Below are 24952 nucleotides of genomic sequence, written 5' to 3'. Positions count from 1 at the left end.
TGGGCTCATCAAACAGCCCTAAAAATGTTCTGAGAGCCCTTAATGAGGCCTAAAGCCTTCAACTAAATTAAACTGAGAAACAAAAGACCTGACAGAGATGCCAATTTGTAGCTATCTGCGGGTCAGGGACTAGTGAGCCTCCTGGGCTGTAGCCAGGGTCAGAGTGTGTGTCTGTGTGTCTCCCCACATTGGCCAGAACTCTGTTCCCACTTCCGGTCAAGAACAGTCATTTCCACGAAGGGAGATCCAGCGGTATGGCTCCCTCCATGAAGCCACTTATAGTCCCACACCATCCCACCAAGTCAGAGAAGAACAGTGGGGGCCGCTTCCAGGCAAGGACACACAGGCCCGTGTCCCCCAGGTGTCAGGGCAGACTGCCAGTTGGAGATGGGTGGTAGGGGGCGGGCAGCTGCAGCCTCTTCTTGCCTGGAGGTGTGGGAGTGCAGCCAGGGGAGGGGACGTTTATGGGGGGTGGGGAGTGGACCAGGTGTGCAGGTTTATTCCTGTGACGGAGGGGTGAGGACAGGTGAGGGTGGCAGTGAAGACCAAAGAAAGATGGGGCGCTGTCTCTAAGCCCAGTCCTGTGAAAGAAGGAATTGAGCAGCAAAGAAAAAACGGCCTTTTTCAGTCTCCGTCAGCAGTCTGGGTGTCCTGGCTCCAGGCCTGTCCCTCCTCTGTGGCCCCAGCAGGGGGCACTGCAGCCCCTCTGAGGCTAAGAGGACTAACTGCCACCCACCCCCACCATTGGACACAGGCCCAGTGCTGGCCAGGGCTCAGCTGGGTCATGCTTGTCCCCCAGATTCACACTGCCATCCCGCTGCCCTCTCTAGGGCATGGAGCTGCGGCTGGAGGACACAGGGAGCCGTGGAGGAAGGAGGAAAAAAAGAAAAAGGTTTATTTTATCAGAGAGCCTCTGAAGGCACCTGGTTTCTGTTGAATATAAAAAAGGCAGTAAAATGGCAACTGTACAGGGTGCATGACTGGTAGGAACAAGGCAGGGGGAGTAGGGGAGGGGCATGGAAATGGCGGGGGAGGAGGCACATGGGGAGAATATGGAAAGATTATCCAGTGGGACCTTGGACAGACAGTCCTGGCCCCTAACCACTGCTGGTATATAGGCAGATGAACAGACAGACACACACATATACTCTCTCTCTCTGAGCCGAGCAGTCTCTGCTGCCCTGCTCAAGCAGGGATCAGTCAGAGCCAAGCGTGGTGATGGAGGGGGGGAGGGTGGCTGAAGGCAACTTGAGCAGATGCAGAGCCTGCGTGCCCTCCCTTGATTCTGACCCTCGGGCTCACAATGTCCCCACTGTCCATCCGTAGAGGCTCCCTCCTCGGGGCCTGGACACCCAGGCCCAGAACAGGCCGTGAGAAAGCAGAAACTGGTATAAAGAGAAAACCTCCAGACCTCCTGCCCATCTCTCAAGGGGAAGAAAGGCCAAAGGAGCAGGTGGTCAGTGCAGTCCTTCTGTCCATCCATGGTCACACAATAGACCGCCACAGGAAGGAGGAGACAGCCCCCAGTGCAAGGCCCAGAGACAGAAAGAAGGCCATGATGGCTCCAGCTGTCTCTGCCTCAGCCGGCTTCACTTTCCTGAAGGCAGGAGGGCAAGGCTTCCTTAGAACGGCCCCAGGAACCCCCCAGCTCCCCGGCCTCGCCTGCCCCCCAGAGCATCTGTGATGTGCAGAGACTTGCCTGAGCACAGAATTCTGCTGACAACTATCTTACTTTCCCACCTCCAATCTGGCTTCTCTCTCTTGAGGGAATGTGTAATGGGGGCTGTCTCCCACCTTCCCACATCTCCCCCGGGTACCCTGGGGTGCCCTGCCCTCCACCACGACCCCTTCACCTACATGCCCATCCAGGATCCAGGAGTCTCCCGGTGCCCCCTCTCCTTCCTTGGAGCGGCCACCCTGGAGCTCTAGGTCCTGCCTGATGCCACCAGGGTCCCCACTCACTTGGGCCCAAAGCACATGCAGAGACTGGCGAGGTAGCCGTTGGAGAAGGCGAAGGCGGCCATGAAGATGATGAACCAGGCGTCGTGCTCGAAGACCACAGCCAGGTGGTGGCGGGGTTTGACATTGCACAGCAGCAGCAGGGGCACAAACAACATCCGGGCCAGCACCAGGCTTGGCAGCCAGTGGCTGTCCTTCCCAGGCTAGGGGGAGCAGGGGGCGCCTGAGCCTGGGCTGGCCCCCAGTGCTCCAACAGGGCCCCTCGGGATCTGAGTGGATCTGGTCACCCTGAGGGCGTACTGATTGTGAGGGGGCATGGCAGAGCCGTCTCGAGGGCTGGAAATGTTCTGTATCTGGACCTCCCTGGTGATTACATACGGGTGTTGGAGGGGGTGGTCAGTAACTGATACACTGAAGACTAGCAGAACTTGCTATACATAGATTACGTCTTGGTTTGGTTTCTTTCTTTCTTTCTTTCTTTTTAAAAAAAAAAGTATGGTTCCATTACCACCATACTTTCTTGGTTCCCTTTCTGGGTCTCTGGTTGAACTCTAGCCTTGCACAGGGGCTGGGCATCTCTTTCTCCCACTTACCCACGTAAATACAGCTGTGAGGCTCCGGCCCAACCAGTCAAAGACATTGAAAGTCAAGAAACAAGACACAGGAATGAAGTAGTCTCCTGGAAAAAGAAGAGTAGAGTCAGGGGTGGTTATGAGGTCCAGAGAAACGGATTCAGCAACCCTGACCCTCACTGGGACTCGGTTTTCCCAGATGTAAAAATGGAGACATGTTTCCAGCCCAGGGAAGGGCAAATGGACCAGGAGAGTTTAGCCAGGGAGACAGAAGCCCATTCCCAAACCTGCTCTAGCCCCAGTCTGCCCCCATCCTGGGAGCTCATGGTGTCCTCACCCCAGGCACTGGTGCCCGCGATGCTGGACTTGACCTCAGCGGTCACGGCAGGAAATACCCCAATGGTCACCATGAAGTTGAAGCAGACGGAGAGAGCCAGGACTAAGATCTGGAGGGAAGGAACCCAGGTCCGTGTCTTCATAGCAGATGTGCAACAAAGAACCCAGAGTCCCCAGCCCCCGACACACACACACACACACACACACACACACACACACACGAGAATCCAGGGGAGTGGCCAGTCCCAGGGAGGAAAGGGAGAGGATGGACAGTGCATGGGTCAGGAGAGGCAAAAGTAGGAGAAAAAGAGGGTAAGGGGCAGAGGGCAGAACACCCATGCCCCACATACATTTCTGAGGATGGCTCGGATAGAGTGGCCTTGGTTGGTGGGCTGAGAGCCGGGGGCTGGAACTCTGGACTCTTCTTTGTTTGCTACTGGTTCCTCTCCTGGGGGGGGGGGGGTCCCAGGTTGTGGGAACATCAAGTTGCAGGGAGGACAAATAACAAGAGAAGACACAAACATTCCCCCAAAGGGCTGGGGTTAGCTCAGGGTGGACACCCCTTCCCCGGGGGAGAGTCACACCCTAATACCTAGCCCAGACCTCCCAGACCTGCAAATCCCACAGCACAAATCCCAGGGGTCCTGACCTCTCCCAGGAGCCTCAGGTCCTATTCCAAGAATCTGAAATTGCTTTCCCATTATCCTCAGACAGTTCAAGGGTATCTAGCCTCTTTGCCCATTTCATCTTTCCTAGCCTTTACTTCCTATTGCTCCCGTCATCCCTACTCCAGTTCGCTTTGGCTTCTGGCTTATCACCGCTAACCAATATGGCACACTCCTTCTTGCCCTCTGCGCCCAGGCTGCCCCGTGCTGGGCAGGCCGCCCTCCACCCCAGCTTCTGCAGGCTATTCTGACCTTTACTAATGAGGTCCAACTTGGTCTCCTGCTCCCCAGGCCCTTCGAGCTTGAACTGCTGGTAGTACCGATAGAATTCCTGCCAAGTGAGGGGCATAGGGAAAGTAGACTCAGAGATGGAAGATCCAGAATCCCGCCTCCCTATGCCAGGTTTGGGTTCCAGAACAGCACTGGCTGGGAGCCCTGGACCCCACCCCACCTCCACCCCCAGACTTTCTTCACCTGCTTACCAGTCGGGGAAGGGCCAGGTAACAGATGATTGCCAGAACAATAACCACGCAGGCAGTGATGAAGTAGCCAAAGGCACTTTCTGACAGCTCTGAGCCACCTGTGGGGAGCATGTGAGAGAGCGGAGATTGTCCCCGGTCTCGCCCCCCCACCCCCATGACCAGACCCACAGGCAGGCAGGCAGACAGACAGGCGGCAACACTTACTGGCGATTGCACAGATCATGGCCACCGAGGCGAAGAAGCCTGCCAGGCCCTGACCACTCATGATGGGGGCAGTGTAGCTGGCGGGCAGGAGGCCAGCCAGACCAAACAGGCTGCCTTGCAGGATGGCACCGAATGCTGGAGGCATAAGGCAGGCATCAGCAGGGGAGAGGGAGCAGACTGGGATTTGCTGCTGTGGGGGGGCAGGGGCCCGTGGGAACACAGGTTCCAGAGGAGTTGTGACACCAAATGGCCCTCTCTGTCCCACCCCGCAGCCCTGGTCCGCACTCGTTCAGGTCTCTGGAGCTCTGATTGCCCAATGGCATCCTCCCCTCTAGGGGGAGGAAGGGGCTCTGTTCCTAGCTGACTGTGGTAGTGGGTCTGAAGGATGGGTGGGGGGATGTGGGAAGATCTCTGCTCCCTCCCAGCCCTGCTTACAGTTGATGAGAACGATCTTGACCATGGTGATGATGAAGAAGGGCACGGCATCCAGCTGCACCTTCACCAGGATGGCAGTGATCAGGAACACCAACAGGATGGCTATAAGGCTGCCCAGGATCCGAACAGACTGGGGGATCCTGCCCAGAGGCCAGGGCAGTGAGGCCGGGGCCTCGGCCCAGGGAGAGCGAGAGGTAGCGAGGGGTCAGGCCTGGGGCCCAGGAGCTCACCTCTGATGCAGGAAAGAGTTAAGGCAGGTGAAGAACAGCAGGGGCAACATGGCGCATAACGTCATGACATTGTTGAAGATGGCACTGAGCGAGGTCCGCTCTGGGGAGAGCGCTGTGGGGGTGGCTGAGGGCTGGGTGTCCTTGCTCAGCTCGGCAGTGACTGAGGACATATTCTGGGACTCGTCCAGGCGGTTTGTGAAATACTGTGGGGGTTGCAAGACAGAAACCTTGTGGCTTCTCTCCTTGCACTCCCAAGTACACAGCAACCAGGCCCTACTGTGGCCTCTGGAACCCCATCCCCCCAGTCTCACCCTAGTGGCTGTCATGAAAAAATTCCATGGGAGCAGCGTCCCCAGACCCAGCATGAAGAAGATAAGCCAGACAGCTTTGTACCTGAGGATGGGAGAGGAAAAGGGGGCCAAGTGACACACCATCCCACCCTCCTTCCCAGGTCAAACCTAAAAACACCTTCCCTCCCCAACCTTTGGGGTCTTCCGCTGTCCCAGGATATAGGCAACCGTGTTTATGTCCATGTGCCCGAGCCTTCCTATGGGTTTCTGTGGAAGGAAAAGCGTCCTGGGATAGGGAAAAGAGCAGACAAGTCCACAGGCGGAGGAGGACCAGGGAGGGACACAAGGCTGAAAGGCATGGGCAACAGGACCTTGGTTCTCAGCCCCGAAGACTCGGGGGACCCTGCAGGCTTGGGAACCAGTGTGACCCACACATCCGGAGGTGGTTTTGGAAATCCTGCTGAAGGCTGGGGGTGGGCGGGTGAGCGAGGAAACAGCCAAGTGTCTTCTACCCCCACGAGGCAGGCTGGAAGTGATTATGCCGTCTGGGCAGGGACTGTGTGGCTCCCCAAAGAGGAGTTTGAGGTCAAGAAACTCCCAGACCACTCCGGACCTAGTAGGACAGGAGGGCGGGGTAACTTGGGGTGGCTGGGAAGTGAGGGAGCTGTTTTTCTCCAGTCCAGACAGAACTAGCTTTGTAGGTCACACCACACAGGGGAGGCCAGGCAATATGAGGCCACTGGACTTTATGCGGGCTGCCAGGAGTAAATAAGTGCGCCCCCCCCCCCCCCCCCCGCTCTGGCCGGGGCGTTGCCCCCAAGCCTTACACCTCAGGGCCTGTGTGGGATGGGCCAGCCTCCCCCAGGCAGCCCCAGGCCTTCCCAACGTAGTCTCCAGATGTGTCTGCCATATCCTCCCCACAGCAAATGCCTGCTTTCTTCCCCCAGTGGCAGGGACAAAGCCCAGGGCAGGGAAGAAACAGATCTGGCCAGAGTGCAGGGACTGGCCTCACACAGGAAAGGCCCAGCTGAGTGCCCGAGTGTGGCCTTCTGAGCCATTCCAATACAGTGCCCCCGACGGCCCTCACAACTCATCTACCCGCGACCCTGAAGAACACAGCTGAGGGCTTGAATGAAGGGAGAAGCTCCTGGCCAAGGCTGCCCAGAACAGATGGTTAGAGCAGGGATGGAGGAGGGCACCAAGGTGCACAGAGATGAGAGAGGGGTTCCAGAACTGCTACCGATCGTGAGCCTCCCAACTGGGGCCTGTCCTTACTAGGTCTCCTTAAATTCCCTCCCATCCAAATAGACCCCACCTCGATTTTACAGGTGGGAAAGAGTCGAGAAGAGATTAAGCTACGTGCCTGAGGTCCCGCAGCCAGAGGTGGCCTAGTTTGGCAGCCTTTTTGGCACAGGAGGAAGACGGGACGGGCAGGGGTGAGAGGATGTGGTTGGGGGGCCTGGGCTGAAGGAGTTTGGGACCGCAGGCGGGCAGAACTTCATCAACTATCTTGGTTCCCAGATTCCTTGGAGAGCTTCAACCAAGCTACAGCCTCCTCCCGCCACAACCATACGCATGATCATGGTGGTGGGTTTAATTTAAAGGAGCTTTTGGTTCCAGAGGTGGGGAGTGAGGGCAAGGTCAGCTCAAGGACCAGGGTAGGCCAGGGTCATCCGAGGCAGAGGCTCAACGCCAGGCCGGAGGAAGAGGGCAGCTCTGCCAGATGTGCTCTGGAACGAGGGGAGCCGCCAAATATTTCCCCAGAGTGATGGGAGGAGGAGCTGGAAGCTGCTAGCAAGCTGGAGAGCAACAGTGGAAACACTGAGAGGCCAGGGAGGGGCTGCGCCGCCCACCCATCCCAGCCCTCCCCAAAGGCACCCCAGTGAAGGCACACATGGCCCCCGCCCCTCAGGCAGACCTGACTCACATTGCTTTGCCGGAAGGCCAGTCAACAGTGGAAATCCCAAATTCCAAAGGACACAGCACCCAGCCCCCCTTGGAGACCCATGTCCGCTCCCCTGGATGCCCAGCCCAGGTCCCCTTACCTGTCCTGAGGCTCGTGACTAGTTGTCATGGTGACAGTGTTCTCGGTTTTGCCTGGCTGAGAGCTCCCTCCTTCTGGTGCTTGCTGGGGGCAGAAGCAGTGTGAGGCCACGTCTTGGCCCTGCTTCCCCATAGACCTCTTTAGACTCTCGTGGAGTAGGCAGCGGGCAGGGCGCAGAGCAGGTGAGCTGAAGAGTCCAGAAGGGCCCCCTCCCTGCCCGGCCCCTCAGGACTGTTCAATCTGACCCCTGTGGCCAGCGCTGTGGGGCCCCCTGCCTGCTCAGGCTCTACCTGGCTCCCAGCCTGGCCACCGCTATTTTTATCCAGCAGCCGAAGCAGTTTGTAAGCTGGGAAACAGGAGCGTGGCGAGCAGGAGAGGAGGAGGAGGAGGAAGTATGAGCGAGAGGGAGGGAAGGCCTGGCAAAGAAGGAAGGGAAGAAGAGGAGAGGGGTCAGGGACTGCAATGATAATGGAAGAGAAGGAGGGACAGGAGGAGGGAAACGGGAGTCAGAGCAAAGAGGGCGAGGGGAGGAGGGAGGGCACAAAACAAACATTCACCGCTGCTGCAGCAGCAGCAGCAGTGGCGGCAGCAGCAGAACCGTGAGCCTGTAGGGAAAGAGGACTGAAGCCAGAGATGCCTCTCCCCAGCCCTTCTCTGCAAGTCTGACCTTCACACCTTCTGGGGGGGTGGGGGCTGCAGTCATGGCAAGACTGGGCTCTGGGGTTCCTGCGCCCTCCTGGAGGGACCCCAGACTCCAGCCTCTCTGCAGAGGGCACTTTAACCTTCCTTTCTTGTCACTGCCCAAGGGTTTCCTAGTTCCTGGCCAGGTTTCTAGGAAAACACTTCACTACCATATGGGGACACAGCCCTTCCCACAACTAAGCCTGCCCCTCCCCCGGTCCCCAGTTCTGGCCCCAGGGTCATCCCATCCCCCATCCCCCCCTTGGTTCCTCTCTGACTCACTCCCAGGCCCCTGTCCTCTTCCCCTTTTTGAGAGCAAACTTGAAGGGAAGATTGGAGGAGCAGGGGCACAGGCTTGACCTAAAGCTCCTAGCCTCCTCCCTCAGTATCCCCCCTCCTGCTTTCCACTCGTGTAGGGGAGGCACCCTGGCACCAGATGAGACAGCTTTCCCTTTGGGTAGCACAGCAAGCCAGGCAGGCGTGTGCTGGCGCATCCCCCACGTGCAGGCCTAGCTCTGGAGCCAGGTCTGCTGTTCAGGGTGAGGCCTGCTTCCCCAACCACCTGGGCCTGGGCCTGGGTCTGGGCCAGCACTCACCAGATGCCCAGACTTGCCAGCAGAAGGCTCAGAGCAGAGGGGGCCTGGGCAGTCCTTGGGAGGTAGTCCTAGCTCAGGCTCTGGCGGCAGGCCTTGTCCATGGGCTCCCCCTGGGTAAGGGTCCAGAATGAATAAAGTGGCAGAGGGCGGATGCGGAGAGAACCCCACAGGCCTTGCTGTGGGAGGGATCGGCCTCATTCTGAGAAATCTCTTACACACACACAACCAGGAGATAAAAACTGCTCCTGTAGCGAGCCTGGGAGATAAGAGACCCAGCAGCCTCAGCAGGGGAGCTGAAGGGGTGGGGCAATCACAGGTACAGCCCGTGCTCCAGGTCGCAGCCTGAAGACCTGAAGATAGGCAGATGTGGACACGTACCACCAGGGATCTCCCCAACATCCTCAGGGGGCTTTTTTCTTCCCCTCCCCATAATTCCTCTCAAACCCTCCCTGAATGAACTCCAGACTCTCCAAAGGCCTTCCTCAGCCCCCCAGCCCATGTGTGGGTTGTAGGGTGTTGCAGGGTGGGGACAGGAGAAGCACACCTACACACCTCCCGAATTGGCAGAGGGCTTCTTCATTCATCTTTTTTCTTTTTTTTTAAGATTTTATTTATTTGACAGAGACACAGTGAGAGAAGGAACACAAGCAGGGGGAGTCAGAGAGGGAGAAGCAAGCTCCCCGCTCAGCAGGGAGCCGGATGCAGGGCTCCATCCCAGGACCCAGGGATCATGACCCTTAATGACTGAGCCACCCACGTGCCCCCCATTCATCTTTTCAACAAATATTGACTGAGCACCTCTGCAAGCTAGCCAGGCACTGTTCTAGCCACTGAGGGGAGGGGCAGACAGAATGGCAACAACAGTTTTTATGTTTTTAAGAAGGATGTAGGCAAGACGGCTCTACCCTCGAGGGCTGCCAGAGAAGGCTCAGGACTCAGATTTTCTATTAGGTAGCAGGGAAGGGAACTCCCAGCTTTACACCTCAGCACATCCCATGCTCTACACACACACACACACACACACACCACACACACACACACACACGCAAGATTCCCGGCAGTAAGTAAAGAACTGGTATAGCTTCAACCCAGATGGGAGCTGGGGTGGAGAGAATAGAATATCTCCCCTTCCTTAGCAAAATCTGCCTTAGGCTCAACAAAGTATTCATTTCAGCCCTCTACCCCTGCTACCCTACCATGTTCTGTTCGCAGCCATCCCCACCTCTGTCCTGGGCACAGTGCAACTCCAGGGGAGCCTCTCCCTCCTGCCCACATCCTGACATTCAGCAGGCCAGCCCAGGTATTTTGTTCTTGCCTGCCTTTGCCCAGCAGCAACCAGGGATTTGATACCAGCTCAGAGCATCTGGTGGCCCTCCAGCCATGCCCCAACGTGCCTGCCAGGATGGGGCCCTGAAAGTAACCACTGAACTGAGCACCTCCCCACCCTGAGGCCCCCAGCACCTCTCACGCACCCCAGCTCTAGACACACTTCTGCGGTAGCATCAAATTCTCTACTCCCTGGGGTTGCCTCTAGGGCCAGCCACCACCTGCTCCCCTCTTGCCCTAACAACCACACATAAGCTAGTACTAAATTGTCTCCATTGAACAGATGGGGGAGGCTGAGGTTCAGAGAGGTTGAGTCACTTGGGTAAGGTCGCAGAGCTAGTGAATGGGTGCGCTGGAATTCCAACTCAATGGGCAGTTTATTTTAGCCTCCTTCTGGGTTGGAGAGGTAGGTATAAAGGCTGCTTCTCGGCTAGCCCTGTATATTGGGAGATGAGCGAAGAAACAGGGTGGGGAGACTGAGGTCATCTCCAGTCTGACAAGAGCTTCGGGTGTAAGGCATTCCCCACTCCCCATAAAGCACACATCTCAGCAGGGAGAGCTCAACGGGCAGGGCAAGTGGGAGGTTACCAAGAGGAATGGGCAAAGGGATCGCCCCGGGAAGCGTGACCGGCAGGGCTGAGGCCGGCCTTCACCCACCACTACTCTCTCCCTAAGAAGGAAAGCCCCTGAGTTAAGGAAGAGTCCTCTCTGGGAGTAAATGAGGACAGGCCCAGGAAGGGGAGGCCAGGAACAGACAGCTCCTTCACCTCCAAGACGCCGGCTCGCATCTCTACTCCCCCCTACCCAGTGCCGTTACCGGCGCGGCCCCTCTCCTGTACCGGCAAGATCCATCGAGATTACCCATTCACTCGCCCGCCCCTTGCAGAGGTCAGCTCGGCGACAGCCGGTTTCAGGCCCAGGAGCCAGGTGGCCCACGCCCCGCTCGGGTCCCGATCTCCGCAGAGTCCCCACGCGCCCTGGCCCTGGCGCGCCACGTGCAGCGCGGCTCCGCACGCTCTGCGCGGGTGAAGCGGGGCCCCCATGCGGCGTTCCCTCTGCGCGCAGCCAGGCCCGGCCTCCCTGCCCTCGTGGCGGCGGGAAGACGCGCCTTCTACGCCGGCGGTTCCCGGACCCTCACCGGTCCCCTACCCCCGACCCTCGACCCCCGAATCCCGACCCCCGACCCGGGCAGCACCTGCTAGCAAAGAGTCCTACCGCGCCGAGATCCGCGCGCCCTCTCTGCAGCTTCCCGCGCTCGCCGGAGCACATTCAAACCCGCCCTCCGCTGAGCCCGCCCCGGCCCGCGGCCGCTGCCCGCTCCCCCCACCACCAGCCGCTGCCGCTTCCCCTATGCCCCGCCCGCGCCGCCACGGCCCCGCCCGCCCCGCCGCGGCCCCGCCCCAGCTACGCCCCCCCAGCGGCGCCGGATGCGAGCCCCCTCTAACCCCTTCCCGGGGCCGTCGCGCCCACACCTCGTCTTACTTTTGAAGGCAGGAACTCAGGGCCGTACCACACCAAACCTTGCCCCGTTATGGGGAACCCGGGGCTGGAGGGGTATCATCCCTAGTGTGCTCCGCGCTGGGGGTCCAGAAACTCCTACTGTCCCTGCACCCAACCCTCTGCCCAGAGCGGGGCGGACTCCCCTCCCAGGTACCCCGCTACTTTCTCCATGGTGCCTTTTCCCTTTCCTGCGCCCACGCCCTTTAGAGCCACCTTCTGCCGTTCGCACCTACCCTCTGCTCTCCCAACCCCCACGCCAAGGGACCTCTCTGCGCAATCAGTACAGTCAGTGACCTGAGTCATGAATTTTCCTACCTCTAACACACACACACAAGCACCACACCTCAACTGGGACTTGGAGGGGAGTGCGTGTCTGGGGGTGGGTGGTGGATGGGATAGAGGCACAGGTCTGTAGGCCCCTCCAGATTCACTCTTTCTAAACCCAGAACTTTGAAAGAGCTGAGAAACATCTGGAGATGGTAAGAGAAAAAGCCCCAACCGCCTTCCATCCTGAGTGAATCCTATGTCCTCAGAGGAAGAGACCAAGCCTTGCTGAGTCCCACATCCTCCCCGGGCTAAGGAGGGAGGGGGTGGGCATGCTGAGGACTGGTCAGCCCTTCTTGCACCTCCAAGTGAGGGGGAATGATTCCCCTCCTTTTGGTTGGCCGGTAAGTTGGGGGTGCCCCATAGCAGGGCCCCCATAGCAGCTCTCAGTAGGTGGAGATAACACAATGGCTGGTGGGGTGTGAAGACAGAAAGTCCAACCCAGGGCCCACACCCCACCTTGCCCCAACTACCCAAGAGACCTGTCCCCTGGAGAAGCCATGGTCACTAATTCCATGGGGAATTAGCAGGGGGCAGTGAGGTGGCTCAGTCTGTAAGTGCCTATCTTCCTGTCAGGTCATGATCTTAGGGTTGTGGGATGATCTTAGGGTCTTGGGCTCTCTGCTCAGCAGGGAGTCTGCTTCTCCTACTCCCTCCCTCTCAAATAAATAAGTAAATAAATACCCCCCCCCCCAAAAAAAAACCCCACCCAACCAATTAGCCTTACTACCATCAAGGATAAGGCAGGGTCTTACTCTCCAGTCAGGAAACAGACTGGGCCCTGAAGGGAGGGGCAGTTTTTCTACTTAAGATCTGTGGACTGTCCCCAAGCTACTCCACAAGGGGTGTTCTCAGCCTTCCGGCTCTTCCCACAGAGACATGACACACTATCACCCTCCAGCCTTAACCAAACAGAGGGCAGGAAGAGGGGTACGGGTGGTATTTTTTTAGGCACTGCCCCACGACTCGAGGCCAGCTTCATGTCTGGGTCTCCCCACCCCCATTCCCATCCTGTGTTTGTCCAGTCTCTCCCTCTTCCTTGGCCCCAGTCTCTCTCCCCACCTTCATTTCCCTCTTTGGGCCCGTGGGGGTGGCAGGCCTTCGTGGTCAGACAGATTTGCCTGGCATGGCCAGGCCGGTGGCCAGTGGCTGGAGTTGTGCGCAGAGGGGGCTGGAGGGGGAAAGAAACTGGAGGGAAGTGGTGAGGGTCTCAGGCCAGACAGGGGAAGGTTGTTTCCTCTCCCCACCTCTGTGGAGGCCTGGTGTGCTCACTAGATGGCAATAGGCAGGACTGTTATGGCTGGAGAGAAGCCCATCTGGCATTCACCCTGCCTGGGCCCTCTGCCAGCATCCACGCCCCTTCGGAGCCCTTCCCTGACCAGAGATGGTTGCTGGGTGCCAGGGCCCTCTGCTGGACAGCCATGGGGCCTTGACTCACACCAGCCTGCACCCCGAGTTTTTCTGGCCCGGCCCAGCCAGTCCTGTAACCCTCAGCCCTGGCTTATGTCTTTCTCCCTCAGGTCCCTGACACAAAGGTAGGGTGAAAAGGGCTGATCCAGCTGCACCCCTACCCTCTCCCCATTCCCCACTCTATTTGAGACTGTCCCTTGCCCCAGACTCCCTCCTTCTTATTCTAGGCCACAAGGCGCCCCACCACCTCACATTCGGTCGACTCTCCCCAGCCTGTGTCCATCTGTGTTTGGCTTGGCTTGGCTGTTTGTCACCAGCACCTGCCTTATGACTGTGCATTCTCATTTTGTTCCTGACTCTGTGTCCATGGCCTTGTGGCAGGGCTGGGGGGCTGGGACTAGGGAGAGGCCAATGAGGCGCTTGCCTGCATTGCAAATTTTAAGGGGACACCAAAAAATTTAGAGATCAAGATAAATAATATTTTACTGAGATTTTTTTTTAAATCAAAGTAAATGCAAAAAAGTGATATGATGAACAAAACACCCACATTTAAAATAAAGACAGGATCCAGCCGTCTCAGGACCGGACTCCTCTAACTTCCCTCACTTTCCTGGTGAGTGTGTACTTGAGGGTGAGAATGAGGGTCAGGGTCCAAGACTTGAGGTTCACTCTGTCCGGGCTTGGCCTTCCCAGCGTAATTTCCCAGAACTCTGCCTCTACCCTTTGCTCCGGGCATGTCTCTGACCTTGGGGGCATCTGTATATGGTTGGGGTGGCGCAGCTGGGGTGGAGGAGTTGGGGGGTGACCTTCAAAGTCCGATTAAAGCATCCACTCCGAGGGAAACCGCAGAGTCCGACCCCGCGTATATCCCTACCCCAACCCAATTAGGGACCTAACCCCACCTCTCTCTGCCCGTCCCCGCGGGGCGCGTGGGAACCGCGCAGCCCCCGCCCCACCGCCCAGCGGCCCGCCTCTGCTCCCCGCGCACCTGCCGGATATGCAGGAGGAGGACGGAAACCGCCCCCTCTGGTCCCCGTCCTGGCCTTCTCACCTCGGGGCTGGGGCCAAGGCGGGAGCTCGCAGCCCGCACTGGGTCTAACCGGTCTCCAATGTCGCTGCCGGAGGGAGAGGGGCCGCAACCGGTTACGCTGGCACCCGCCCCGAGCTCGGTGACCCGCTCTGTCCCGCCCCGCGCCGCTCGGGAGCGAGGAGCGCTTTGTAAGGCCGGCGGCATGGAAGGCCGGGATCAGACTGCAGAGAAGGTGCTCGTGGCCGCGGAGGGGAACTGCGTTAGGGGACCACGAGCTGGAATCCCCTTCATTCCACCCCTTCCCCCAGGTGGCCTTCCCGAAAGGGGTGAGCACGTGCACTGGCTTTAGTGGACGCCTGGAGGAAGCAGATGGTGCCGAAGGGTGGCCGGGCCGGGGTTTGGCGGAAAGCCCCTCGGGGTTGGGGGAGAAGGGGGGGCGCGGTTCTGGCCCCCGGGGCCGAGCTTCTAAACGGATGGGGGTCCTGAAAGAGGCCCGCATTCCTCATTTCCCCACTCTGAACCTACAGCCCAAGACTCCTGGAGGGAGGGAGGACTATTGTTTGGGAACAATAAGCAAATTATCCGGAGGCTGATGCAAATGAATCTGACAACTCTCGTTTGACCCCTTAGGAGCTGCTCTTTGGGGAGGCTGAAATAATGAGGGGAATGCCTCTGGACACTTCCATCCCACTCCCATCTCTTCAGGGACACAGTGCCCCTCGGGGGAAGCATTTCTACACTGCTCCCTGGGTGGCTGCCCGTGGGGTCTCTTAGCAAACAAATCTCCCTCTTTCCACACCACTAGGTGAGAAGAATCTTCAAACTGACTCAGGGACTTGGCGTTCTTCTCCTTACCTTGAGCTGGCCAGCTAGACCTCCAAATCGGACCCAAGACTGCTGGGTCACAGTGTGACATACTGACTGAAGTTACACAAGAGAAACAACCTCCAGGAGATGAGGACTGCGGGACAATGGGATAGGAAGCAAAAGGAACTCTTGAGTGGTTCCCCCCCCACCCCCGCCCCCTCTCCACCTCTTCCCCCACCCTCTGGCCACCTTAGACTCTCTCCCTAGGTAGGAGCCTAGGAACTGCGTGGGTGACAGGACTTTCAATGGCATCCCAAGAACTCCAATCAACAAATGTTTATTGAGCACCTGCTGCATGCTGGGCCTTGAGGCAAGACTGCCTCACTAGGCAACCAAGGTCTGTTACTTTAAGGTAAATCCTGAGTCTGGAAGACAAACGGTCTGGGTTAAAATCTTGCCTCTCAAATACATTGTCATTTTTGCCTGTGTAAGCACTGTCCCTCCCTGGACCTCATGTCACCATTTGGGGCTAGGGGAGGAGAGTCTCTTCCTCCATTCCCTAGAATCAGATGTGAGTAGGAAAGGTGTCCTTGGAGGAGGAATTCAGGGAGGGGGTAATGATCAGTTTTATGACCGCTAGATGCTGGGTATCCTTGCAGTCATTCCTGCTGGCAGTGGGGAGGCATTCCCGGTCAGACCCTTCTTATGCTCAGTCCCCCACCGTGTCTTCCTCACACTGGGTAGGCTGCGCTGTGTGACGGCGCTGGGACTGTCATGCTCCAAAAGAAGGGCTTTCGATGATACAGCCAATGTCAGGGATCGTGGCCTCATTTGAGGGGAGCTAGCCTCTCCCGCCTCTCCTGGCCAGCTACTCTGGAGGCCTCCTCGGCGTCAGGTGGGTGTCTCTGGCTGAGGATGAGCAACACACAGCCCAGCAAAGCCTCTCGAACATCCTGTGAGCCTAGGCGGCGGGCCAGTCGGCGCAGCAGGGGCAGGAAGTGCCGGCGGGCCAGGCGGGCGGCGGGCAGCAGCAGGCGGGCCAGCAGCGTTCGCAGCAGCAGTGGGAGCAGTGGAGCGGGCATGGCTGGGTCAGTGACTGTGAAGGCAATCCAGACTCTAGGCTTGCCCCTTTCCTGCTCCATCCTCACCTGGCATAAAACTTGGGGTTTGCAGGCTCCCCGCTATGCTACTTCAGTTTCTACCCTTATGCTCCCCCCACCTCGATTTATGGGTCATTTTGGCTTTCCAGAGGCCCTTTCTCTTGGCAAGGTAGCTGGGGCAGAAGGATTCTTACCACAGCGCTGATGAAGACACCAAGCCAAGGGGAGAGTAAAGTTGAGACTAGGACTTAAGAGTTTGCCCTTCCCAGCCTCCAGGGGCTCCTACTGTTCACTAGATTTCCACCCCCCCCCCCCAACTCCTTTAGCCAGTCTCCTTCCATCCCCCACCCCATTCACACCCTCAGGCTCCCTGGTATTCCCCAACTCTTCTCAATCCTGCAACATTTCTTCCATCCCCAGGCAATTTTAAGTTTTCTTCTGAGGCCCCCTGATCCACCCTGACCTGACACTTCCAACCCCCATAATCCCGCCCACCCACCGATCAGCAGTATTATCTCACCAGTCAGAACCGTGGTTCAGAATGAATCTCTGGCTGAATTTGCCTGCAGGGACACTGCTGTGTCACCGGACACTACAAGACTGTCCCCACTGAGCTCAGTCCCACCCTAGGATAGCTTGCCTGGGTGGGGGGAGCCAAGAAGAGACAGCTGTGTTCTGGCACCTGGTATATTGAGGGGCAGAGGCAGCTGGGCTGGAAGAAGAGGAAGGAACAGATGCAGGAATTCTTCCTGCTGGGTACAGAACCCAGACTGCACTTTCTAAGGGTATGACCTTAGGCACATCGATTCTTCTGGTCTCTAGTCCCATCTGTTAACTCAGTCTACTAACTCAGTAAGTGGGAGTTAGTGGGCGGGGGAACTGGAATGGAGCAATGTGAGAGATCTACTTGCCCAAACCGCAGAAGCAGGAAGGCTGCAGGCTAGACACTCTGGCTGAGAGGGGCCTGCACAGGGAGAACGGGACCTGTGGGCTGTCTCCTGCGGGTGGAGGAGTGGGGTCACCCTCCATTGGGTAGCTGGGCTCAGTTGGACACAGCAGGGTGGCACTCCCACTTAGGACAGGAAGAGGGAGACTCATTTTAGGACCCTCTTTACCCACTTTTGCTCCAAGATTAAGTGAAGTTCCCAGAGATATCTTGATACACAGACAGCCTGGGTTGGTTTTGTTTTTAAATACCTCGTCCTCCTACTTCCTAAAATGGGTCTACTTTTGGCCTTTCTGGACTCGGAAGAGATAATGGCCATCAAAGTGTTTTGGAAGCTTCATAGCCTCGAGAATTCCATTTATCCACATCCCACCGCCAGTCTCCATTAGTACCATGACTATGTCTAAAACTGTCAAAGACCTTGAAGAAAAAAACCATAAATATCAAACATGCCCGTCCCACTTCTGCCTGGAGGAAGCAGGGGAGAGGAGCTAGAGCACAAATTTATTGACACAGTGTTCCTCTCCTTCCGGGTGCTTCCCTAGCAGATGTGTTGGCCATGGGCCATCCCTGGAGCATGGGCAGGACATACACTGAGTCTGCACATGTGCCGATCCTGTGAATTCATTGCCATTATTATAACCATTGTAAAGATGAGGATACCGAGGTCCAGAGTGGTAAACCAAGTTACCCAGAGTCACACAGCAGATAAATGAACGGCATGATCTCCACCCAGACCTGCCCCTCCTTCAGGCCTTCAGATCTCTGTAAGTGGCAACTGCCACTTTCTAGTTCCTCTGGCCAAAATCTTAGATGTTCTCTTGACTTCTCTCTTCCCATCATGGTTCACTACCCATATTAGTAAATCCTGGTAACTACTTTCAAAATATTCAGAATCTCACTACCTCACTGATGTCGCCATGACTGCCCTTGTCTGAGCATTCATCATTCCTCACCTGAATTATTGTAGTAGCCTGTTAACTGGTGTTCCCCTTTCTCTTTTCCACACCTGTTTCTCTTTTCCGTATAGAGACCAGAATGGTCTTTATGAAACATGAATCACATCCTATCTTCCTTCTGCATAAACTATCCAGGGGGCTCCCATCTCACTCAGAGTTAAAACCAAAGCCTTTCATTATGACCTACAAGGCCTTGGTGGTCTGACCTCCCTTAGCATTCTGACTCAACTTCTATCCTGTCTCTGTCATTCTGCTCCAGCCACACTGGATTCTTTGCTTTTCCTTAACTGTGTCAGATATATTTTCTTTTTCTTTTTCAAGGATTTTATTTATTTATTTATTTGACAGACAGAGATCACAAGTAGGCAGAGAGGCAGGCAGAGAGTTGGGGTGGGGGGGAAGCAAGCTCTCTGCTGGGCAAAGAACCCGATGCTGGACTCAATCCCAGGACCCTGAGATCATGACCTGAGCAGAGGACAGAACCCACTGAGCTACTGAGGCGCCCCTTTGTCAGATATATTTTCTGCCTCAGGGCCTTTGCTCCTTTGCACAAGGCTCTTTCTCCAGGTATTCACCTGGCTCTACCTCTTATCTCCTTACGTCTTTGCCTGTATGTTACCTATCCATCCTGTTTAAAATTATACTCCTCCACCCTATCTCCTCTGTCTCCTCCCCATCTAAACCTGTTTTACTTATCTCCACAGCAAGTCATTATCTGACATGCTATATATTTTATTTTACTTCCTTGTCTTGTTGCTTAACTGCCTCCCCCACAAGACTGTAGGGACTTATCTCTGTTTTAACTGCTGCTGTGTCCTCACTGCTTAGCAATAAGCAATGTAAGAATACATCTGAAGAGGTTCTGTGATGTGACCCAGACTCAGGCCTGCTTGTCCAGAGCCTGTGTGGCAGATCCCCAGAGCTCCATTGATCTGAATACACTTCTAAGATGTGAGAACCGTACTTGTTATAACAGCTAGAGACCCTTTGGGAGAGGGGGAACCGGACATAGGAACCCAAGGAAGAGGAAGTCAGACCTCAGTGGTTCCCTCTGCGATCCCCTGAAGTGTGTAATTTTGAGGGCACCATGGAGTTCCAACCAAGCACTGGCTCACATAAGCCACTGCTGTGATCCCTCCAACCTCAGTTTCCACCCTGGAAACTGAGATCCCTGGGCTCTGGACCTGGAGCCTGAGGCTTGCCCCATCCCCCATCTTCCATCCCCAACTCCCCTCCCCCACACCAGCAGAGTGAGGGGATCCAGGGCCTGGGCTAGTGAGGCAAGTAAGGGAAACAGGATGTTGTCTCTGGTAACAATGGGGAACCCCAGAGGGGGGTGGGAAGGGAGGTGGGGGAGGGGAAGCAGCTGCCTCCACCTGGGTGGGTCTATTCACAGTTTACTGTCAACTCCCTTACCCCCCTGGGATTAACTCCCCTGTCCAACTTCTTCCCACTCTCCCCTGGATTAATCCTTCCCCACGCCTGTCAGCCTGCCCCAGACCTTTTCCCCAAGGTAGAAAACCAACGGCTCTGCTAAGGATTTCCTCAGTCTTTCCTGGAAAGATAACCATCCTCTCTGGCAACAGACCTGGCACAGAGCAATTCCTTCTAGTTCCTGATTTAGCCTATGTAATGGATCCTGCCTGTACCACCCTGACCTCTATGCCCCACCCTCTGCTGCTGGGGAGAAGCCAGCAACTTTGAGGAAATTGGCCAAACCTTCTGTTCCTTAAAGTCAATTAAAAAAAAAAAAAAAGGATCTGAGTGCCAACTTGTGAACCTGAAGCCTGTGGACTGGACAGTATGTGACCTCTGCAGTCCTCTTCCCTGGTCCTCTTCCCAAGACCCTCAGGGCCATCTAGGAGCATTCTGGAGAGACCCCTGCCCTCTGCAATTAAGTGTCCATTACTGGGCCATCCATGTCAACAGCAAGCACTGGAGTGCAAGCAAGTGTGTACCAGGCCTGTGCAAGGCATGAAGGACATGGAACATATACACTGAGAGTCAGCAGTTAGGGTGCCAGACAGGCAGCAGGGCCAGGGGTGAGAGCTGCCATATAGCTAAGGGCTTTGGTGTGTGTGTGTAAAGATTTTATTTTTATTTGACAGCAGGAGAGAGCGAGAGCAGGAACAGGAGCAGGGGGAGTGGGAGAGGGAAAGCAGGCTTCCTGCTGAGCAGGGAGCCCAATGTAGGGCTCAAACCCAGGACCCTGGAATCATGACCTGAGCCAAAGGCAGATGCTTAACAACTGAGCCATCCAGGTGCCCCACCCCCCTTAAAAAGTAATCTCTACACCCAATGTGGGGCTTGAACTCAAAACCCAAGAATAAGAGTCACAAGCTTCCACCCACTGAGCCACCCAGGTGCCCCAGGGAAAGACTGTTCACTGAATGAGTGGGTATAGCAATAACACCCTCTAGGAGCTGTGCTGTATGGTGGTCCTTTTCTCTAATGTGGGACTTACCATAACTCCTGCCCCTGACAGGATCAAGACATGGGAAAATACTAGGTCCAGGGCTGGATCCTAGAAGGGATCCAGTAGACAGAGTATCCTTCCTTTCATCGTTTGGTTTTACCTCTGAGTACACCCTGTGTCTGAGGCCAGCCAGTGGGCTGCTCCTTGAAGGCCTGCTGTGACACGCCCTGATGCCCATGACCAGCCCCTGAGAGTGGATGTGGCTCAATGAAAGCTTGAAAAATTAATGGAGGCCTGGGTCCCCTTGAGGCCCCTGGCTCTGTCAGGTTTCAGTGTCCTACTGTTCCCTCTCGGGGATCAGCCTTGGCTTGGAGCCCTTCCCATTTGTGGGAAGTTGAGGGCAGTGTTGGACCCCCCCCGCCCCCCCCCCTCCCCGGCACAAGGAGCTCTGGAAAGAAGCCAGGGAGGCCTCCTCAAGGGTGGGGCTGCTGAGGGCACAGTTGTGGAGGCCAAAGTTGTAGAATTGGGAGTTCAGCCGTACTCTCTGACACAGCTCCTCTTGGCTGGTGACAATAGTCTATCTGAGTGGAGCTGTGGTGAGGGTCTGAGGCATGGATATGGTGACAGCTCAGAGAACATTCTGGGAACTTGCAGTTCCTCTGAGGTGAGAGGTCAGGCCCTTGGGAAGGACAGCCCCATACCAAAGACCATGATTCCTCTGCCCACCAATTCCAGGCAATGATAGACCCCTGAACAGGCAACTGGGTAGGAGAACACATACTAAACTTGCTTACCAAGCATGAAGAAGTGGGCAGGGAGTTGGGTGTCGCCTGAAGAGTAATTAGAGCTGACAGGTGGGGCCTTACCCTATCTGCAAGAACAGTTGCTGTGGCCTGGGAGAAGGGGGCCCCGAGAAGAGCCTGTACAGAATGCAGCCCATTGTCCCCACCGAAACAACTGTCATTCTCCTCAGACTCCACTGATAGGAACTGAGGTGGGAAATGTGAGCTCTACCCCCGCTGACAAGGCCTCACGGGGAAGTCAGTTGTTGGGGCAGGACAGCTGCTCCCTGGACGGTGGGAAGGAGGAGTGTGGACCCCGAGGCAGGAGTAGGAGGTGAGGAAGGACGTGCCTGGCATATTTGATGTGGGAAGGGAGAGTGGCAAAACCCACAAACCCCAGGAGTAAATCTAACAAGGATAGAGCAAGACCCTAGAGGTGAATGTAGCACAATTTTTACAGAGGGGCCAAAAAAGAAGACTGAAATATATGGATTAATGTGCCAAGGTAATAACGGTCAGGAAAGTATCATGTTAGACAAATGTTAGTTCTCTTCCAAATTAATCAGAAACTCAATGTGATTCCAATTAAGATCCCAAAAGTGTTGATCTTTTCCCTTTCTGGAATTGAGCAAGCTGATCAAAAAATTTATATGGAAGAAAAAAGGACCTAGAATAGTTAAGTTAATCTGAGAAGAAAAAGAAGAGATAATACCAAGTGTGACCAATCTGATAATACGAGAATTACAACAGAGTGACAAAACACAAAAATTGACACCGTGACAAAGGAACAGAATAGAGAATTTATTTTTTATAATTAAATTCTCAGGGTGGAGTTTCTGGTCAGAAGAGGAGGGGCAGGGTGAGAGAATACAGGGTTGGAAATGGGTCTGGGACAGTTGTCCATCCATGAGGGGGAAGGTAAATTTTGATCTTCTGGATGAACCAACTATAAGTGTCTGGGGTGCTTGGCTAGCTTAGGTGGTAGAGAATGCAACTCTATTTTTTTTTTTTTTTAAGATTGTATTTATTCATCTGAGAGAGAGAGAGAGCACAAGCAGGGGGAGAGGCAGAGGGAGAGGGAGAAGTACACTCCCCACTGAACTGGGAGCCTGACATGGGCTCTATCCCAGGACCTGGAGATCACCACCCTAGCCAAAGGCAGTCACCCAACCATCTGAGCTACTCAAGTGCCCTGAGCCTGCAACTCTTGATTTCAGGGTGGTGAGTTCAAGCCCCACACTGGGTGTGGAGACTACTCAAAAATAAAATCTTTGAAAACAAACAAACATATTCCAGTGGCATTAGAGATCTGAAAGTAACACTCTGTAATATAGGAGCTGATCTTTAGGAATTTGGGATACTAGAAGATTATAAAGAAAGTGAGAAGGCAGTCCCTCACAGACTGGGGAAGACTTTTGCAACCCACATAACTGAAAAAGATTTGGTATCAGTCATAAAGTACCTTTTTTTAAATTTTTAAGGTTTTATTTATTTATTTATTTGAGAAAGCAGGAGCAGAAGGGGCAGAAGGAAAGGGAGCGAGAGACTTCTAAGCAGACTCTGAGCCCCGGTATGGGGCTCAATCCCGCAAACCTGAGATCAGACCTGAGTTGAAACCAAGAGCTGGATGCCCTGCTAACTGAGCCACCCAGGTGCCCCAACAGATTTTCACTGTGAAAGAAAGAGCTTTTTATTGGAAGATGCCATCTAGGACTTTCATAACTAGAGAGGCAAAGTCTGTTTCTGGCTTCAAAGGTCCAAAGGACAGACTGATTCACTTGTTAGGGGCTAATGTAGCTGGTGACTTCGGGGTGAAGCCAATGCTTATTTACTATTATGAAAATTCTAGGACCCTTCAGAATTCTGCTGGCTCCACTTTATAAGTGAAACAAAGCCTGGATGATAACACATCTGTTTAAAACAGTTTAATACTGTGAATATTTTAAGCCCATTGTTGAGATCTACTGCTCAGGACAAAAGATTCCTTTCAAAATAGTGCTGCTCATTGCCAAGGCACCTGGTCATCCAGGAGCTCTGATAGAAGCGGACAAGGTTAATGTGTTCATGATTGCTGACACAACATCTACTTTGCAGCCCCGGGATCAAAGAGTCACTTTAACTTTCAAGTCTTAGTATTTAAGACTTAGTATTTAAGGGGCGCCTGGGAATCTCAGTGGTTAAGCCTCTGCCTTCAGCTCAGGTCATGATCTCAAGGTCCTGGGATCAAGCCCCGCATCAGGCTCTCTGCTCGGCAGGAAGCCTGTTTCCCTTCCTCTCTCTCTCTGCCTGCTCGTAACCTCTGTCTGTCAAATAAATGAAATCCTTAAAAAAAAAAAAAAAAAAAAAGACTTAGTATTTAAGACCCCATGGGGTGGGGGGGGGTGCGCATCTGGGAGGCTCAGTTGTTAGGCGTCTGCCTTTGCCTCAGGTAATGATCCCAGGGTCCTGGAATTGAGTCCCGCATTGTCCCACATCTCTCTCTCTCTCTCTCTCTCTCTCGTGTTCTGTCTAAATAAATAAAATCCTTTTTTTAAAAGATCACAAGTAGGCAGAGAGACAGCCAGAGAGAGAGGAGGAAGCAGACTCCCCACTGAGCAGAGAACCTGATGCAGGGCTTGATCCAGGATCCTGAGACTATGACCTGAGCTGAAGGCAGAGGCTTTAACCCACTGAGCCACCCAGGAATCCCTAAATAAATAAAATCTTTTAACAAATCAACGTTAATAGGAGTTTGGAAGAATTTGATTCCAACCTTCATGGATGACTTTGAAAGTTTCAAGATTTCAATGGAGGAAATAACTGCACATGGGGTGGAAATAGCAAGAGAATTAGAATCAGAAGTGGAGCCTGAAGATGGGACTTGCTGCTATCTCATGACGAAACTTGAATCAATGAGGAGTTGCTTCTTATGGGCGAACACAGAAAGTGGTTTGTTTGTTTCTTCCTTTTTAAAAGATTTTATTTATTCATTTGACAGAGAGAGAGATCACAAGTAGGCAGAGAGGCAGGCAGAGAGAGAGGGGGAAGCAGGCTCCCTGCTGAGTGAAGAGACTGATGCTCTCCCAGGACCCTGGGATCCCAGGACCCTGGGATCATGACCTGAGCTGAAGGTAGAGGCTTAACTGACTGAGCCACACAGGTGCCCCAGAAAGTGGTTTCTTGAGATAGAAACTGCTCTTGGTGAAGATGCTATGAAGATGTGGAAATGACAACAAAGGATTTAGAATATTTCGTAAACCTAGTTGAGAAAGCTGCAACAGGATGTGAGAGGACTGACTCCAATTTTGGAAGAAGTCCTGCAGTGGGTAAAATGCTATTACAGCATCATGTGCTGCAGAGAAATCATTTGCAAAAGTAAGAGTCACTTGATGTGGCAAACTTAACCATTGTCTTCTTTTAAGAAACTGCCTCAAGGGCGCCTGGGTGGCTCAGTGGGTTAAGTGTCTGATCCCTGGTCCTCGGATGGAGCCCTGAGTAGGGCTCTGTGCTCAGTGAGGAGTCTGCTTCTCCTTCTGCCTCTTCTGCTGCTGCTGCCCGTGCTCGTGCTTACTCTCTCTCTCAAATAAATAAATAAAATCTTTTAAAAAAGTAGTTTTTAATGAAGATATACACATTGGTTTTTTTTTTTTAGACAAATGCTCTTGCACACTCACAAGACTACAGTATAGTGCAAACATAACTTTTAGACACACCGGGAAGCCAAAAATTCATCGGGCTCACTTTACCGCAATGCGTGTTTTGTTACAGTGACCCTGAATTAAACCCGCAATATCTCTAAGGTACGCCTGTGTTGGTCTCTCCAACCTCTTACCCTTTTCCTCTGGGTCTCCCTAACTCTCTTCATCTTTTTCTCTCTCT

At 54.7% G+C, this 24952-nt stretch overlaps 2 protein-coding genes across 18 annotated transcripts; both read right to left on the bottom strand.

Annotated features, from left to right (window-relative positions):
• Nucleotides 1-870: 870 nt before the first annotated feature.
• On the bottom strand, nucleotides 871-15044 carry SLC29A1 (solute carrier family 29 member 1 (Augustine blood group)). 17 transcript variants are annotated; one of them, XM_082733180.1, is made up of 15 exons: nucleotides 14708-14825; nucleotides 14043-14305; nucleotides 8495-8604; nucleotides 7219-7301; nucleotides 5195-5276; nucleotides 4884-5086; nucleotides 4654-4793; nucleotides 4219-4353; nucleotides 4015-4112; nucleotides 3785-3863; nucleotides 3218-3315; nucleotides 2869-2977; nucleotides 2553-2638; nucleotides 1963-2162; nucleotides 871-1597 (listed from the first exon to the last, which is right to left on the bottom strand). In XM_082733180.1, the coding sequence occupies exons 1-15, from the start codon at nucleotides 14779-14781 to the stop codon at nucleotides 1486-1488; spliced, it is 1872 nt and encodes a 623-aa protein (XP_082589306.1). In that variant the 5' UTR covers nucleotides 14782-14825; the 3' UTR covers nucleotides 871-1485. The 17 variants fall into 17 exon arrangements, with proteins under 17 accessions (XP_082589306.1, XP_082589303.1, XP_082589301.1 ...); XM_082733177.1 differs by lacking the exon at nucleotides 14708-14825 and adding an exon at nucleotides 5366-5440 and having other exon boundaries at nucleotides 14043-14174; XM_082733175.1 differs by lacking the exons at nucleotides 14043-14305; nucleotides 14708-14825 and adding exons at nucleotides 5366-5440; nucleotides 11016-11130 and having other exon boundaries at nucleotides 7219-7364.
• Nucleotides 15045-15632: 588 nt separating this feature from the next.
• On the bottom strand, nucleotides 15633-16600 carry MYMX (myomixer, myoblast fusion factor). Its single transcript, XM_082733187.1, has 2 exons — nucleotides 16512-16600; nucleotides 15633-15987 (listed from the first exon to the last, which is right to left on the bottom strand). The coding sequence occupies exon 2, from the start codon at nucleotides 15971-15973 to the stop codon at nucleotides 15719-15721; it is 255 nt and encodes an 84-aa protein (XP_082589313.1). The 5' UTR covers nucleotides 15974-15987; nucleotides 16512-16600; the 3' UTR covers nucleotides 15633-15718.
• Between the last annotated feature and the right edge of the window lie 8352 nt (nucleotides 16601-24952).

Source organism: Mustela nivalis (assembly GCF_964662115.1).
Source record: "Mustela nivalis genome assembly, chromosome: 5".
Classification (NCBI taxonomy): Eukaryota; Metazoa; Chordata; class Mammalia; order Carnivora; family Mustelidae; genus Mustela; species Mustela nivalis.
The sequence above is the reverse complement of the archived record's forward strand: the minus strand, read 5'-3'. Positions and strand labels throughout refer to the sequence as shown.